Below are 16,853 nucleotides of genomic sequence, written 5' to 3'. Positions count from 1 at the left end.
TACCAATTCATCTCTCTGTAGCTATAAATGTCAATGTGCAAAGCATATATATTAGACAGGAATTCTTAACCTCAGTTTCAGAGGGGATTCCTTTAACTCCTGAAATTTTATTCAAAAAAAATTTTTTTTATATCTTCATATGTTCTCTTTCCTGAGGAGAGGATACATAGCTTTTTTTCAGCTTCCAGGAAATCCATACCTCTATCATAAAACATTAAAAACCAGTGGTATTTTATATATTCACCTGCACCCTAAATATCAGCACTGATGCTGACAAAAACCTGTCTACTTTGCTTCTTTCTCTGATTTTTGACTTTCCTAAAGATGCCCGATCTTTAGTTAGAATTAAGCTGCCCTAAGTAAAACCTGAAATAAAGCCATGTATAAAAGCATGGATGCAAACAGGATAACTTGAGCCTTCTCCTTGTTCCCATACTATGAACTGAGCTGGCATTTTGTGTCCAGGTGTAGGTCAAGGATTCTTATCATATAAAACTCTAATGGACTAAGTGATCTGGGACCTAATTATGGGGGAAATCACCTGTCTCCTTATGCGTGCTCAAACCACTAAAATCAACAGCAGCACTTCAGCTAACGGTTCCTGCCTCCTCACTTCAGAGAATTTGGGGTAATCTGCTCCCAGCATGAGGAGTTGACTTTGGAATTCATGGTACATCTCGCCTAAGTCTAAATTTACCAGTTCAGAGGTAGAAAGCTTTTGTTTTTTATTTGGAATGACAGTATAGATTAGTTAGTTGTGGTCAAATCAAGTTAAAGTGTTTCCCTCATACCCCACCTTTTCCCAATACTGTGTTTTTAAGAAAGTTAATGTTTGACTAGTTTATTGCACTGCTGCAAATTGAAAAAAGCAGTTATGTTAAGGAGCAAGGCCTTTTTAGGAAGCAAAATAGGACCTTTATGATTATGCTATTGATTCTCAGTCCAACTTATAATAACATGTAACAGTGAATCTCTTAGTAGCACATTTCATTATTAGTGTTTAAGTAGCTTGAGGACCTATGATTTATAGCATTTTAATTCTAGCTGTTCCTCCAAACTTTTACCTTCGAGTGGGTCATAAACACCATATATTTTATATTGTTATCATTTCTATTGTTTATTTTTTAAACTAACATAAGTCAAGACTGCTATAAGCCTACATGCTTATTTTTAAATATTGGCTTCTTATAAATGTATTTATTTTTTTAAGATAAGACTGCTCCCTTTGGTGGTCATCAGAGAAGTTAAAACTTTGTTACATTCTTTGTCCCACTCAGTAAGACAAGCACTTGGGAAGCCTAAAGGCAACTTTCTACGGAAAACAAAGCTGTAAAATTATTTTCGAAGATTTTTGACTCATACCTATTTTAAAGGTTGGCTGTCAAGAATCTATTTGAAGGTGTCAGAGTTTTTCTGCTCTCCTGCAAGTTCTAGAGCTTCCTTTCAAGTAAAAATTTTAAATACCATATATTTGTGTTCAAGATAAAAAAGCACATGAATTCCATATCACAACAAATGGCTCCTAAGAAGACTGTAAATTGAGGGACAGAAGAGAAGTTATTTAAAGGGACCCCCACTAGAGAACACACTGGCAGCTCCCAAATAAATCCATTTTAATTTTCACTTTATTTCAGTTATATTTCAAAGCTGTGATATCATGAGTGGAGAGAGAAGCAGCTCATAGAAGAGCCTGAGTTCAAAGGAATTGTAATTTAGCATGGAATGTAAAATTGAGGAATTTTACTTCTAAGATGATGATTGTAGAAACACCAAGGTTGAGGGATGTGGTCTTGGTGCTGCAGCAGAAATAGTCTGGGTTGACCCTGCATATATTGGCCAGTGTCCACCAAGCAAATCTCTCTACAAGAGAAAAGCTTGTAAGTGGCAAGCTAGTAGAAAAGTGCATTTCTCTGAAAACTTTTTTCCTGTCCTTCTGTTCTAAAAGGGACATTATAAATTGCTAATGAACAGTGACTTTCACATTTTAAGAGGTTAGATTCCCCCAGCACTGAAATAAAGCATGCTTTAGCCTTCTTACACACAGGATATCCCATTAGGTTCCCTGCGGAGTGCTCTCTTCTTGCACCCTTAGGTAAGGCTGCACAAAGGGTCAGTATTCCCAGTCGTCTTTTTTTACACTGGGGCTGTGGCTGCCAGAGGGGAAAATAGCCACACACAAGGAAATGGTGCAAGTTAAAATCAAGTAAGCCTAGTGGGGTGGTAATGACTTCCCCAGCATTCAAGTCTTTGCCTTCGGGATATGTGAAGCTAGAAAACAATGTCATTCATTCAACATTTATAGAAAACGCACAATGTACATGGTACTGTGCTAAGTACTGAAGGGTATGCAAAAGTATGCAAAACACAATCCCTGCGCAAAGGAACCCTGCCAAGAAGGGTATTTTCAAGTATTACTCAGATCTTACAATCTTTCAAGAAATTCTTAGGTAAATAAAATTGCACTTATAGTTTAAAATAAGCATGGAAAAGAATACTGCTAGGACGATATATCTTTTAAGAGGGAGGGCGTGTAAATGTGTTTAAAATTTTTATTTCTAAGGTATATACAGTATGGCTTGGATGAATGAAGGAGTGTGGTGTTTAACAGGCCAAGAGCGGCCCCAGAATGGCCGCACGGGCCGCTTCCTGGCGGAGCCTGACTTCAAAGAGGCAGTGCTCGGCTGCCTGCACTGTTAGCTGAATCCGAACAAAGAAAAGACCGGCACTTGCACCTGGGAAGTGGATTAACTTTGAGGAAAAGTGGCCTCCGAAGAGAAAACGAGGCAGCATTCCACCTGGAGTGAGAAACGCCCTCCCTTCCAGCGGACCGTGCAAGCTCACCTCACCCGCCACCGACCTCACCCTTGCTCCCCGCCCCGCATCCCTACACAGAAGAGGCGGTGGGCCGCACTCGGCGGGGTTTCACCGCCCACTCCACTCCCGCAGCGCTTGCACAAGCCGACTCCAGCCGGTAGTCGGCCACGTGCGCCCGGGTCCTCTGCTCGGCCCTTCAGTGGGCCGAGAGACTCCAAGGTTGCAGTGGCAACCGTGGGGTCCTGGTTTCTGTTCCCCCGCGCTCAGCCAAGAGGTCCGGACAGAGGCGGCGGTGGCAGGAGCTGGCGGCTCGGCCCCTCCCTAGAGGGGGCAGCGCGACCGAGTGCTGCGGGCACCGCCTCTGCTGCATCCGTGGCTGCGCGCTCCGCTCGGCTCAGACCCGCTCGGCTCCGGAGCCCGCGCGCCGTGCTGCCTTCCCTTCCCCCTCTGCCGCCGCCCCGCGGGCAGCTCCCCCGGGCGAGACGCGTGTTCGATCCTCCTTCTCCGGCTTTACGGATTTCCGGGGGCAAAGAATTTTGCCTCGGTCCCTACGAGCATCTCTTGGCCTCTCTCCCCCTCCCCTCGCGACTCCCCCACCCCGTGGGCGCGCGCGCGCACACTCACACACACACTCACACTCGCAGGCGCGCGTGCGCACGCCCGCGCGCCCCGAGCCGCGGAGTCTCCAGCAGATCCCACTCTCTCGGGCGCCGCTACTCACACAGGCTTCCAGTCGCCACGGGGCGTCCTCTGTCTGCGGCAGCGGCGGCGGAGGCAGCAGAGGGAACCGCAGCTGCAGCCTGGCCGCGTCTTGCAGCTTCCTGCCCGGGACGGAGTCCGGGAGAAGCGGAGAAGGAGGACGCCGAGGCGAGGAGAAGCCGCGCCGCGCCCAGCGCCCGGCTCCGCGCGGCGGGCTGCCCCCGCTCCCGGTACCGCGGCTCCAGGTAAGCAAGCAGCAGCTCCGGGGCCCGCAGCATCCCTGGAGTGTCCGGGCTTGGAGCGGGGGTTCCCCGGTCCCGCCCCCGCCACGGCCCCGGGACAGAGGCTTGGAGGGGAGTGGGCTCCCGGGAGGGGGAGGGGAATGAAGCTAGAGGTGAGGCTGGTGGGGAGGGGTGCGTGAAAGCTTGGGAGCTTCCGCGCAGCCCCCCGCGCCCTTCCCCGCTCTATCCCAGCTCCAGCCCTGTCACTTTTACGAGCCGGAGGGTGCCCGGCGCCCCAGACTGCAGTTCCCCGCTCTCCCCGCCGCCGCCAGCCGGTGTTGGCTCCGGGCTCCGCGCCCGCCACCCACCTCCCCTGCACCTTGGACAGCGCACCCAGCCGCCCGCCGCCCCCTGCACAGCACCCGGGACGGCGTCCTGCTCGCGCACCCCTTCCGCAGCCCTCTTCTTTCCAGGTTGTCACCCTCCCGCCCTGCATCCCTTGTCCTCACTGTCTTGGCGGACTCCGCTGTGGTGCGGGCCGGAAACTTTACTCCCCTTCTCTGCACTAGGTACTGTTGTTATTTGTGACTGTCCCCTTACACGGGGAACTCAGACACCTTGGACGTGTCTTTCTCGGCGGGAGCACGTCCTGGCCCGCCGAGTCCGAGGCAGAGGAGGCACTGGGCAGCTGGACGCGGTGGCTGCCAGGGTGCAGAGCCCGCGCCTTAGGTCCTGGACGCCTGCCGCCTCTCCGCCTCCCTGTCTCCCTGGACTCGACACGTGCGCGCCTCCCACGGACGCGGCCCCTCCCCAACCACCCCACGTCCTCCCCCTGCACGGCCACGGCCACCCCATAGGTTGGACACCCGGAGTTCGCGGGTTCTGATTGGCTGAAGGCGTAACCCCGCCTTCTTTCCGGAGGGGGGTGGTTCTGGAGTGTTGTGGTTGTCATCCCGCGGCGCGCACATGGGGGAAGTGGGGTAGACAGGTGGGGAAGCCGGGTCGGTAGGATCCCCGCGTCTACACCACTGTGTGTAGCCACTGACCCACCCTCTTTCCTCCACCGTTTCTCCCTTTCTATCTCTCAGCGTTTTACTGCTGTAAGTAAAAAACAAAACAAAAACAAAACAAAAACTGGCTTGTAACCCTACTTTTATTAATACTGCGTTTGTTCGGTGGTAGAGGTTTTTAAGCATATCTAGAAGAATGAGGGAAACAAGTGCCTATGGGAGGTTCGTGGCAAACTGGGCTGCAGGTTTGAGTCCAGCGGTTCAGAGAAAGTGATGGGTGGGTAAGTGATCTGAAGAAGATGGAGAAAGTGGGATGGAAATTGTTCCTTGTTAGAAGGAAGGACACAGGTGGGCGCGCTTGGGAAGCTGAGGGAGAAAAAGTGTGTCATTTATGGGGTGAAATGTGAAGGGGAAACCCAGATGGGCACGCCCGGGAGGCGGGTTGGTTCTGCTGAAGAAGGCTCTGTCCCAGAAAGGGGAGTTTTGGATAATATTTAGTTCATTATTAGCACACTTTGTTTCTGTTTTGCTAGCGCTGTCCTTTTGATGTGAGACTTTATAGTAATAATGTCAATCCATATAATGGATTTTGCTTATTCCAGTTTGTTGTAATATATAGATTTGCAAGTGGTAATGAATTTCAAAAAGTGAATTTTAAAAGTTCCTTTAGAGGTATGCACTAAATAGTTAAGGCAAAGTGCTTTTGAAATATTGTGAAAGAAGATGGATGAGCATTGCATAAACTCCAAAGATTGTTCTGGCGTTATTTAGGTACTTTGCAGAAATATATACGTATGCATAAATGATACTGATTTCTCTTCATTTCAAAACGTGATTGCCTCTAGCATTTTCAAGCTTAATTCCTTCAGGCTGTTTTGATGTTGTGTCTGTACATCTAAGAATATTGTAATTCTTATCTTTAGAAGCCTTGTCAATGCAAAACAAACAACAACTGATGCAAGTTAATGTTGACAACTTTATTTTGAGTACACTGTGTGTTATTTTATTTGCAAGCTAGTGATATATGCAAGAGTAACATAGCATGACTGTTATTCCCCAGGGATTCATATCAAAACAAAGTCGGAATCACATGAGGCTATTCCAGGGAGAACAATTCAATTATTTAAAAAAATGAGTGTATTTTAAGATTCTTGGGTGTAAACAACCGAATTTTCCCATTTCAATTATTATCTTTGTACACAGTGGTAGCACATGGTAAGTCATAGAGCATGTTAAATATATTAGGTAATTCCAAAGTAGTTGGATAGTAAAGTCTTTCCATTTATTATTATTTTTATGTAAGTAGACAGAATCGCTTTCTGACTGTAGGATTTTGTATTCAAGGGACAGATTCAATACATCTGGCAAATGGGAAATTACTCTGTTGTTGAAAAAATAATTCTTACTATGTTTTCATATCCCCAGGTCATGCCTTGATTTACCTTCAAGGGATTTAGAGTCTAGTTTTTGGCTTCTCAAATTTAAATAGGTTTTGAGGTAGGCAGAAAAAGAATGCATGTAGTCACACATATACATATGCATAAATGCAAAATATATGTATGTATATCCACGCACAGCCATATATGTATACACATAATTTTGGGGTACGTTCAGTGTGTTTACTTATATATATGTTATTGTCATTCTTAAAAAATCTTCTCATTTCTTCTTGTCCAAAAGGTGGCCCTGTTTTAAACCGTAGAAAGCATTATCACCAGTAGAATTGGCCAATAGATCATGGAAACAGACAATAGTATTTTGTTGCTTGGCAACCACCTACTGTGAATGAAAAACAAAGCAGTGACAGCTGCTTCCACATCCTGATACCCATACTGTAGCTCAAGCATTGAAACCCTCCAAGTGAGACAGATCTAAGTTTCATTTGAGTAAGGTGAAGCTGTTTCTTTTTTGGGATGTTTTTAAAAAGAGTATTTAAAATTTTTATTATAATAAGAATTATATTGGTATTGTGGGATGAAATGAAGCATCTAATTTCAATTACCCTCTTAAGCCTCATATAAACTGAAAAATGCAAGATTGGGAGGATTGTTTAGACCCTTCTCATTCTTCCCTTTATAGTCATTAAACACTGTAAGCGCATTTTCTGCTGCCTTCAGGTGCTCTTAGGATTTTATGAAAACTTGAGTTCTCCATGATACCTAAATAGATAGCTGGATTTTATTGCTAGCCGGGAATTAGAGATTCATGCTCTGACCTAACTCTTTCATTTTATGGGACATTGAGGCACAGTGAGGTGATGTGACTTGACCCTATTAGTCTTCCCTTGTGTCACACTTAGAAATTTTTTCCATTTCCTCCCTGGAATTATTCTTGTTCTTTAGATTCATAAAATTAAAAAAGAAAGATTTTTATCCTAATAAAGATACTTAGAAAATACAGTAATATCTGGAAGTAAAAATTTAGTATTGACACCAGGCTAGATTACGGTGTTAGATGCCTTGTGTATCATGTATTCTGCCTGCAATCCACAGAATCCTGTGACTCCCACCTCTTTCTCCAGACTGGAGAAGCCCTGTCCCTTGCTTTGGTAATTGTTTACACCTTCGTGTAATCTTTAATGATCCATTATTCTCTGTGTGAATTTTAAACAGGAATGAGATTGAAGATTGTGTTGGTCAGCTTGTATACCAGTGAGAGTTTAAACATTACAGCTAATTAATCATCCGTTCTGGGCCTTCTGTCTGCAACGTGGTAGACATACAGTGGGTATAGTGATTTGGGCTCTTTAAAGTGCATGGGACAGACTGTGTCTCTGCATAATATTCATTTCAGTCTTTTATCAAAGCTGTCTTGCCAAAGGTGCTACCTGAAGCATGTTGGTGGAGGACAAGTCATCTATCTGTGAGAGATGGTAATAGTGCCGATTGTTTCCTAACTCAATAAAATGATAATGAATAAATTATTGGGTGGCCAGCCTGGATCACATACGCATTATTAAGCATTTCTTCTGAACTTAAGAAATGTATGTCCTGTGTGATGCATTTTGAGGTTCCTTATGCTATTTTAAACAATGTGTATTTCATTGTTTATTATTTATGTCCAAGATAGGCATTTAACTTTAATGGAACAACTTAGGTAGAAAAACTTGAAGCGGACTGGTTGGAGAAACAATAAAGTGACAGAATTAAGTACCATTGAAGAACCATTTTCACCAGAAAAGCATGCACTTTAGTAGCTTTGTAGGGAGGGATAAATTGATTTACAGCATGTTTAACCTAGTTTTAGAAGCCTGCTATTAACTTGTTCTAGCTGGGAGGATTTTCAAGCAGAATGGTAATTTGGCAGATTTCAAGTGAACTTCACTGATTTTTTAAACCATTTTCCACAGTCTGGTTGTAGCTTGTCCAGGGCAAGTACTTGTTTTGGATCCTGTAGGATTAATCTGAATTTTACGGTTATTTATTTATTTTTTAAATTTCTGAACCATTTCTCTTTGCGAAGAATGATGTGAAATATTCTGTTGTTCGTCCATAATTTAACGCACTGGAATCTTGATATTTAACTTGCCTCTCCCCGTCTTCACGTACAGGATAATATGTGTGTCTGTGAATGTGCACACACACACTACTTACTTTTTCCCCCTTCTGTTGTTTTCATCCCTGTAATAGAACACTAAAGACTTGATTTATGTTTTTTTTCATGTAGTAAAGAGAAGCTTTAAACAAAAGACATTTACGTTTTCGATTTCCTCATGTCTACTTCTGCTATTATAACCTGTAAACTCTCACCCACGCAAGGAGGATGATTGCTAAAACAAACAAATACCTATCTAAGCCGTATTTGTTACCCTCCAAGCTAGCCAAGAAAGCACACTTTCTCATTCTTAGACACACATATCCTTACACACACATACCTATATACATATTGAGTTTAAGGTCCTGTAGACTCTTTTTTGGGGGGGAGGGGGAGTGAGAGCGAGGAGGGGGGAAGCAGAGAGAAGAGAGAGAATCCCAAGCAGGCTCCATACCCAGTGTGGAGCCCAGCATCAGGCTAGATCTCATTACCCTGAGACCATGACCTGAGCCAAAATCAAGAGTAGGCACTTAACCCGCCTTAACTTAACTTAACTTAATTTAACTTAACCCTTAACACTTAACCCAGGTGCCCCAGTCCTGTTAGATCCTTTTAAGAGTGGACGGAAATAGTGTTTTTATTGGGAGCCCTGTGCATGGTAATGCTGATATATTAAGTAAAGTGGCTATATTCAGATGTTTAGAAATGCAGGAGCATAGGCAGAATTAAATTGAATTATTCCCTTTGGAAAATACTCAAATTATGCTGAGAACATAACCCACAGCCCTTACAACAATACCCAGTACCTACAATAGAGCCTAGCGTGTGGTAGACTTTCAGGGTGTATTTTGTGGAATATGCATCTGCCCTCCTTCTTTATATAATGTTGCAAACCTTTCAATCTGTAGCTGTACGAATAGTAAAAGTTGAGAAGATGGAGAAGAAATTACTCTAGTTTTCTAATTGTTTCTGGCACTACATTAAAAAAATAACTTAGCCAGTGAGATATTGTGGAATATATTTCTTGTCAGTGCAGGAAGTTATACCAGGGGTATTGATTTTTCACAAATACAGCCATCCTAAGTACAGAATAGCTCTTTAATAGCCCACAGCAGCAGAACAAAGGTTATGGCAGCTAGTCCAAAGGAATACTTTATTTAGTTGGAGCTGGAGGGTGAGGTTTGCTAGCCCCAGTGTAATTATCCAGACTGGAATGCAGCCAAGGGGCTGTGGTTAACATCCCAAACAGTGGGGAAAAAAGCCATGGGTGAGGTCTTTAGTGACTACGAGTGACCAGACCTCTGCTTAGGTCTCATTTGCAAGAGAGCACTTTAGTAGCTTAAAAACCACAGCAACTCTTTTGCAATTAAGTTGTAGACCCAAAGTTACCATCTAGATCCCAGGTACCAAATTTTTGGTCATTGAAAGAAGTCATAATCCCAAGAGATTCAGTGACATTGAAATAAGACTTTCTTCTTTATCCTGCTCCATCTTTGAAAGTAGGTGGAGAGTGGTAGTGTCTCTATGGAAAATCCTGGCAGAATCACAAGGTAGGTGAAGTTTGACATGCTTCCAGTTAGTCCTAAACATCCTTCACCTTTCCACCACTACCTAGCAGTTTCTCTCTTTTGTAGGGATTCATTAATAGTTTCGTATCAGCAAAACTCCTACAGATTGCTTTCCTGTGTTCCCCTTTTCTGTGAAAGTGGATAGTTAGTCCTGCCATGTTTTTTAAAAACACCTCTCTATGTCCAACCTGGGGCCACACCTGGTTGGGAGAGGAAGGTACCACATCCAGTGGCTGAGGACTGAATCATGTCCGCTGTTTGCCCATCTCTATTAAAGGACTTCCTTGAGGAGGGGGAGAGATGTTAAGTTGTACACTGATAAAGGGTTATAGTACTTTTCTGGAGGGATTCCTGAGTGTCTTGCGTACATTAGGTGCTCAATATATATTTGTTTAATTTCACTAGTAGAATTGTACCTACTATTTCGATGTATAGGGAAGGTAGTTTTGTCCAGGGAGCACTTAAATAATAATATACTATTTTCTTTTAGGATTGTTTCTTGAACAATAAGTTATTTATTGAGCATTTACTATATAAATGGTACAGTATTTGGCCCTGGGGATGATAAAGATTCTTAAGGCATAGTTCTGCTCATGGAAGAGAATATGCTATTTGTAGGGAAGTGTACAAATTTGGCTTGGTTGAAAGGTGACTATGAAGGAAGGTTGGTAGGTCTGGAGAGCAGAACAGCAGACAGACAATGGAGGACCTAGCAGAACCCAAGAAAGCTCTTGAGCTTAATGATATTATTCAGTGTTTCACAATCTGCTTGTTCAACTGATCCCATGAAACACTTGCTATGCTGCTGATTCCTGGTTCCCACCCCGGACCCACTGAATCAGGATCTTTAGGGACATGGGCCTGTGGGAGCAGACATGGTCACTTTCATACGTATTTGTCCAAATGCCCACTGCTCCAGGATATGTCTGCAGAATTCTTCTGTAAGCACCTCCCGTTCTCTGCCTGAAGGCTTTCTCTCCCGCTTGTAGGGCAGCTTGGTCGGGCACTGAAGTTAATGGCCTCAGGAGTGGACCTAAGCCAATGGTAGAAGGGAGCTGGGAGGTAATACACTAGCATCTTGGACCCTCCAGCACAGTAGCTGACACATGTTCTGCACTATGTCCCCAAATTCCCTGGTGAATCTGCCATAGCGGCAGCCTGCTAGATATCTGTGCTTCGTTGGCTGTTTCTCTTTCTCTACCAGTGCTTCCAAGGATCCTCTTCTAAATAAATAACTTGCACTTAAATTCAGTCTCAAGGTCTGTTTCTAGAGGAGCCCAACATAAGATACGGAAGAATCTGCTTTATTTTTATTTTTTATTATTTATATTTTATTATTTATTTATTAATGCCCCCACTGGTTTTTTTTATAATGAGGCAAATTTGGGAGATTCGGTCTCGGGTGATGACAGAGGGCTACTGAAGGATTAAGATGTAGGCTTTGTCATTTTTCATTTGCATCTTGGGAAAGTCATGCTGGCAGGTGTGTGGTGAGTGGGTCGATGGAGGAAGAGTCAGGAGCATGGAGATCAGCTAGGAGGCGGCAGTGCCCAGACAAGCAATGATGACAGCCAAAGTGCAGGTAGTGACCGTGGGGACGCAAGATGGATTTGATGGAAAGCCGTCTGGAGATTCAGCACGACAGGGAGACTGGTGGTGTGTGGTCACTTAGCTGGCCGCAGTTCCAAAAATGAGATTTCATTGCTCTGGTGTGCACCACGGCCCTGCTCTGTGCATTAGCCTCGGCCCCCTGGAAGGACAGGGACTCCTGTGCCTTGCCTGTAACCTTGGTCAGACTTTCTAGAGTTAAGTAGCACAAGTCTGGGCATAAATAAAAGAAGGCAGGAAGATAAATTGAAGAACATAAATAATGCACTATTAGATCATTAAAGGAAGAAAGTTATATTTTACAGGAAGGATTCCTGGAGGTATATAGAGCCAGAGACTTGCAGAGATGCCTGTGACGCATGTCCATTTTGTGACGAATAGTGATTTTCCCCCATACCCTTGACCAAGAGGTGATTTTCATCCACCATCGGTTTCTGGAAGACCTAGCATGTACTTACGTCTATTGTTTTCCCTGCTTCTCTGGTAGCCTGTATTTTAGCTAAGTGAATGAGTGGTAGCTGGGGGTGGGGCTGGTTCTTTTCTCTTGCTTTGTCAAAATGCCAGGCTTTTCTTTGCAGTTTTTCCTGCTGGTTCTTAGGCCATCAGCTCCCAAAGGAGATCAAAGGGTGCAGAGGGTGGGAGAAGGAGAGAATAAATCCATCCAGAGAGCTGTTTTGAATTAAATGCTTAATCATGAAATGAACAGGTTAAAGCTTGTTAGATGATATGAAATAAGATTAGGCAGCCTGCTAATTGTCCCATATATAAATACTAACACTCCGGCTCTGTCTGTGGTCAGAAATGCAAAGGCTGAATAATCAAACGAGCAACCTGACCCCATCATATTTCTGCAAAAGTAACACTGAGCCAATGACAAGGAGAAGACTGGATTATAAGAAGTAGAGTGGGTCAGCAAAGAGCTTACTGGGCCTTGCTTTATAGAGCAAAGTCATGGCAGTGGAGACACTGGAGACACCGCGGGTGAAACGCAGTGGAAGGGACACAGCCTTATTAATTGGGAATATTATGCACATATTTGATTTTTTTAAATTAAACTTTTTATTTGATGGTCATTCTAGATTCATAGGGAATTGTGAGAAATATCACGGAGAGATTCTGTGTACACTCTACCCATTTCCCCTCAGTGATGATATCTGGCAGACCTATAGCACAGTACTATAACCAGGATATTGGTTGATACCATCCATCAATCTTGTTTAGATTTCCCCAGTTTTACTTGTAATCATTTGGGTGTGTGTGTGTGCGTGTGCACATATGTGTGTGTGCACATACATGTGCATGCAAGTTTTCTATTTAATACATACAATATTTACTTTTAAAAGTAAGAGTCTTTTTCATTCAAAAATTTTGAAAAAAAAAATTTGCTTGTTTGGACAAGTCCTGGCTTACCTGTAACTGAAGAAAGGGCAATATAGAATAAATTGCCTAACCCCCTTCTAACTCTGGGTTTCTTCAGAGTGGTGTCAGAGGCCACCTAACGTGGCAGGAAGGTCAGTAGGCCATGGTACAGCTACCGCTGTATTACTGGGTGACCGCTTATTACTGGCATCATCATATAGCAATAAGCAAACCTTTTACAAGTACATCTGTTGCAATAGAAGCTTGCTTATTAAGTCTCATCGTAACTTACCTTCCTTGTACCAGAGTTTCCATCCTTTCCTTCTAGTATTCCCTGCTCTCCCCCCTTCCTCTCTGTGTTGGAGGGGACGCACCCCTTCAGGCTGCTCTCCCAGATTTCTGAGTTAGCTGGCTCTCTGTGTTCAGCCTGTGGGGGACACTGGTGAGAGAGGGAAGGGAGAAGGGCAAAGCCAGGGTATTTTTTTCTTTCCCTGAGCTTTGTGTGGCATCCCTGGCAGTGGGAATCCCTCCTGCCGTAGCACTGCTCATGCTTGACAGACTGGCTCTGGTTCTAGCTGCTCACAGGTGACCGTGGCCCATGGACTCCAGACACATAACCTCCTGCTACGGACTCTTCAACCTTGAGGGGGTCGCAGTGTCCCACTCTTGCTGATCTTTGGATTCCCTCACTAGCCTGTTAGGTTTTCTGCTCCACCATCATCTGAGTAACCAATTCTCTATATTAAATTTCCCTCGTAAAAAAAATACTTGAGGAGATTTCTGTGTTCCTAGTTAGATATTCTGCAGTTCCTGAAGGCATGGAAATAGAATAAATCTGACCGGAGTCATTTTGGCTTCCTCCCCTGGAAAAATCTGGCTAGCTCCAGTCAGGGTAGAAAGCACCTGCTCTTGTAATCTCGCGTCTCCCACCTAGGTTCTCCGTACCTCTGCGGATTCTTTACCCACTCCCAGTCTCTGGTTTTCCAACACTGATTTCCCTTTGTCTAATATATTTGGGATTTGGGCAACCTCCCCTAATGTCTTTGTAATTCAGTCTTTGGGCCCCTCTTTTACTAACCGTCCCTATTATTTTCTGCTAGCACTTCTCTCTGACCTCATCTCCATGTGTAAAACCCTTACGCCCGTGTTAACATATTGGTCTTGTGACTCACTCTTGAAGGCACTTTGGTTTATGGGGCATATGTCGGCTGCATTAGGGTTTGGTTTTGCTGGCACTCCACTTTCCTGCACAAGGATGCTGTTTATTTGTATTATTGGGCTCCTCCAGCTCATCTCCTATAGAAGTCTATGTGATTCTGTAACAAAAACAATGGTAACAATGGGAATAAGAATGCTTTTTTGAGAAGAGAACAGGACTTGGTAGAATCTTCAAGGATAAAGCACATTTAGAAGCCCTGTCATTGGAAGCAAAGATGGGAGCCACCGTGATGGCCGCATGGTGCGTTAAGGAAGGAGCATGAAAGAGAAACTTAGTATGCTTAGGGGAAGGTGTTAGGACGGTGCAGTGACCACTCAGGTTCCTCCCCCTGTTGGAGAGCAGTCTTGCTGCTTGCTACCATATTGGTCTCCTAGTTGGCTGCATTGGGCAGCTTTGTCTTTTCTCTAGGGGGTTCCCAACTGAGATAGAGAGCTGGGGCTTTCAGGCTCTCTCTGACTGTGATGTCTAAAAGGTCACACAAACAACACAGTTGTAGGTGGCCCTAACTTACGAGGCCAGGAACAGTCCTTTAGGCATTGCAGCACATGTAGGGATACTTTTTAATGGACAGCATGCAAACCACCATTGGGACCATGGACTAGGGCCTGGGAAAATCCAGAGCTTTCGCTTTAGAAAAATTTAAATATTGAAAAGAAGCCTGTGGCACGGGCTATAGATGTGTTCAGGTCCTGGTGTTCTCCTGTCCTTGCAGCGGACACAGGGCTGGAGAGCGTTTTGTGAGCTAACGCACACAGTTATGAACAGATGGATCTCTTTGGAAGCTGCCCGTAAGGCTACTTGCTTGCCTCTGCTCTCTGTAATGATCAGAAGTGGTGAGTGCTGGGCAGGAGAATTGTAGATTAGGCGGCTCTGGGCAACCTGACAATGGAGAAGAAATAAGCGTATTTTAAATGGGCATAAGCTTTGAAGGCAAGTAATTAAGACATACTTCAGCCTCATGGACAAATTAGGGTTCTAGTTAATACAAGTGCAAGATTGGAAAAAATAAATCACTTGCTCACCTATAATCACTAAAGAGCAGTTTGTTTAGTAAGAAAACACCGATCATGCCTGCTCTTAATGTGAGTTTCTCCTCTATTTCCCTTTTCCCATCATCTCTCAGAACTGGCTAGGTTCAGGGTCCTTTTTCCCTGGTAGTACTCCATACACTTTTACTCTGGGAAGTGGTGCCCATGTGAGAGCAGCTAACAGTTTTCCCATGACATCCTTCTGCATCCTGGTTTTTACTCACCTCAGTTGCATCTTTCTGCAAAGATAGAGTCCCTGTTTTTTTCCTCATTACTCAGTAAGGTGCAGTGGCATAAGGAGAGAGGTTTTAAATGGAATTTTCTTGGGCGGTAGGGACTTGATTCTATCAGGAAGCACAGAGCAGTCACTGTGGAAGTGAGAGAAGTTGTTTTCTGTGCGTTGTTTGTTGTGCTCCATTGTGTTGAGTTGGCCCTAAGTAGTTCGTGATTTTTCTCATTTAGTTATTAAGAGAATAATGTTGGCCTGTGTATTTTAAACCTCACGCAATACTGTGACCTAGCTTGATACTCATTCTCTGGTAGAGATTTAATGTTTTTGGAGGAAAGCATGCTACATAATTCCTTGTGCCCAACGAATAGGTATTTATTGTGCCAGGTTCATGCTAGGTGCTGGGACTACAGCAGTGAACAAAACTGATCACTGTTCCTCTCCTTCTGGGAGCACACAGTTTCCTGGGAAGGGTATTAAGTAACCCCAAAGTAATTCTGTTAATTGGAACTCTTGATAAGAACTTGGAAAAGAACAGGTTTCTCTAAAAGGGTGTAGAAAGGATGAAATAATCAGAGAAGGCTTATAGGGGAAAATAATTGGTAAGATCTGAAGAATGATTGGAGCTCTCTAGGTGGGGAGTCCCATTTGTGAAGCCCACTTGTGACACAGAGCTTGGGTTTTGGAGCCACTGAAAGATAGCTGGTGCGGGTGGAGCGTGGAGAGTGAGGGCAGACAGTAGCTGGAAATGAGGCTGCTAAGATATGGCTTATGGTCTGCTTATGCCAGACCTACTAGGCCATGCTGAGCACTTTGGATTTTATCCTAAGTGCAATAGAAAGCTATTGAAAGGTTTTTGGCTTTTTTTTTTTTTTTTTTTTTTTTTGGTTTTGGTTTTTCTTTTTTCAAATTGAGATGAAACTCACACAGCATGAACCATTTTAAAGTGAATAATTCAATGGTATTTAGTACATTCATGACGTTGTACAACCACTATCGGTGTCTGTTCTAAAACATTTTCATCACCTCAAATGGAAACCCCATCCCCATTAAGCAGTTATTATTAAAGAGTTTTAAGGGGAGTGATGTGTGACTTGTAGAATGTAAGATCTTTCTGGCAAGTTTTTGGAGGAGGGGTTGGAGAGGGCAGGGGTGAAAGCAAGACAACAGACTTGGAAATAGTGGTCAAGTCCAGAGACAGAGGGTGGTGATGGCTTCCTGGACAAGGGACAACAATAGAGACCATAGATATGGAGAAGAGTGCAATGATCCAAGATGAAGTTATGTAATCAAGTTTGATGGTCTGTTTCAGTGACTTAGTCACCTTGTAATTGTCTGCATCACTGTTTCCCAAAGAGTAGTCCATCCCCAGTTTAGATCTGGTAGACTGCTTGTTAGAAGTATAACCACTGAACTAATATAACAAAATAAAAATTATAGAAAAAATAAAGTATAACCACTGAAGCCCACCTCAAAGTCCTGATGCAAATGGACTAGAGAGGGACCCTAAGGGATTCTTCTTGGAACTGAGGTTTGAGAACCACCTCTTGTCTTCTTTCTCATT

General features: G+C 43.9%; 1 protein-coding gene across 1 annotated transcript in view; it reads left to right on the top strand.

Moving 5' to 3' along the window:
- The first annotated feature begins 2,312 nt into the window (after positions 1-2,312).
- The window catches only part of LOC148109364 (uncharacterized), a 296,844-nt gene continuing 282,303 nt past the window's right edge, over positions 2,313-16,853 (top strand). Inside the window, exons 1-2 of the mRNA XM_087864909.1 lie at positions 2,313-2,321; positions 2,976-3,758. Coding sequence (XP_087721035.1) covers positions 2,313-2,321; positions 2,976-3,758 — 792 coding nt within the window. The remainder of the gene's footprint in view (positions 2,322-2,975; positions 3,759-16,853) is intronic.

Source organism: Ursus americanus, chromosome 10 (genome assembly GCF_024610735.1).
Source record: "Ursus americanus isolate L20-20 chromosome 10, mUrsAme1.1.p, whole genome shotgun sequence".
NCBI classification, from domain to species: Eukaryota; Metazoa; Chordata; class Mammalia; order Carnivora; family Ursidae; genus Ursus; species Ursus americanus.
The sequence above is the reverse complement of the archived record's forward strand: the minus strand, read 5'-3'. Positions and strand labels throughout refer to the sequence as shown.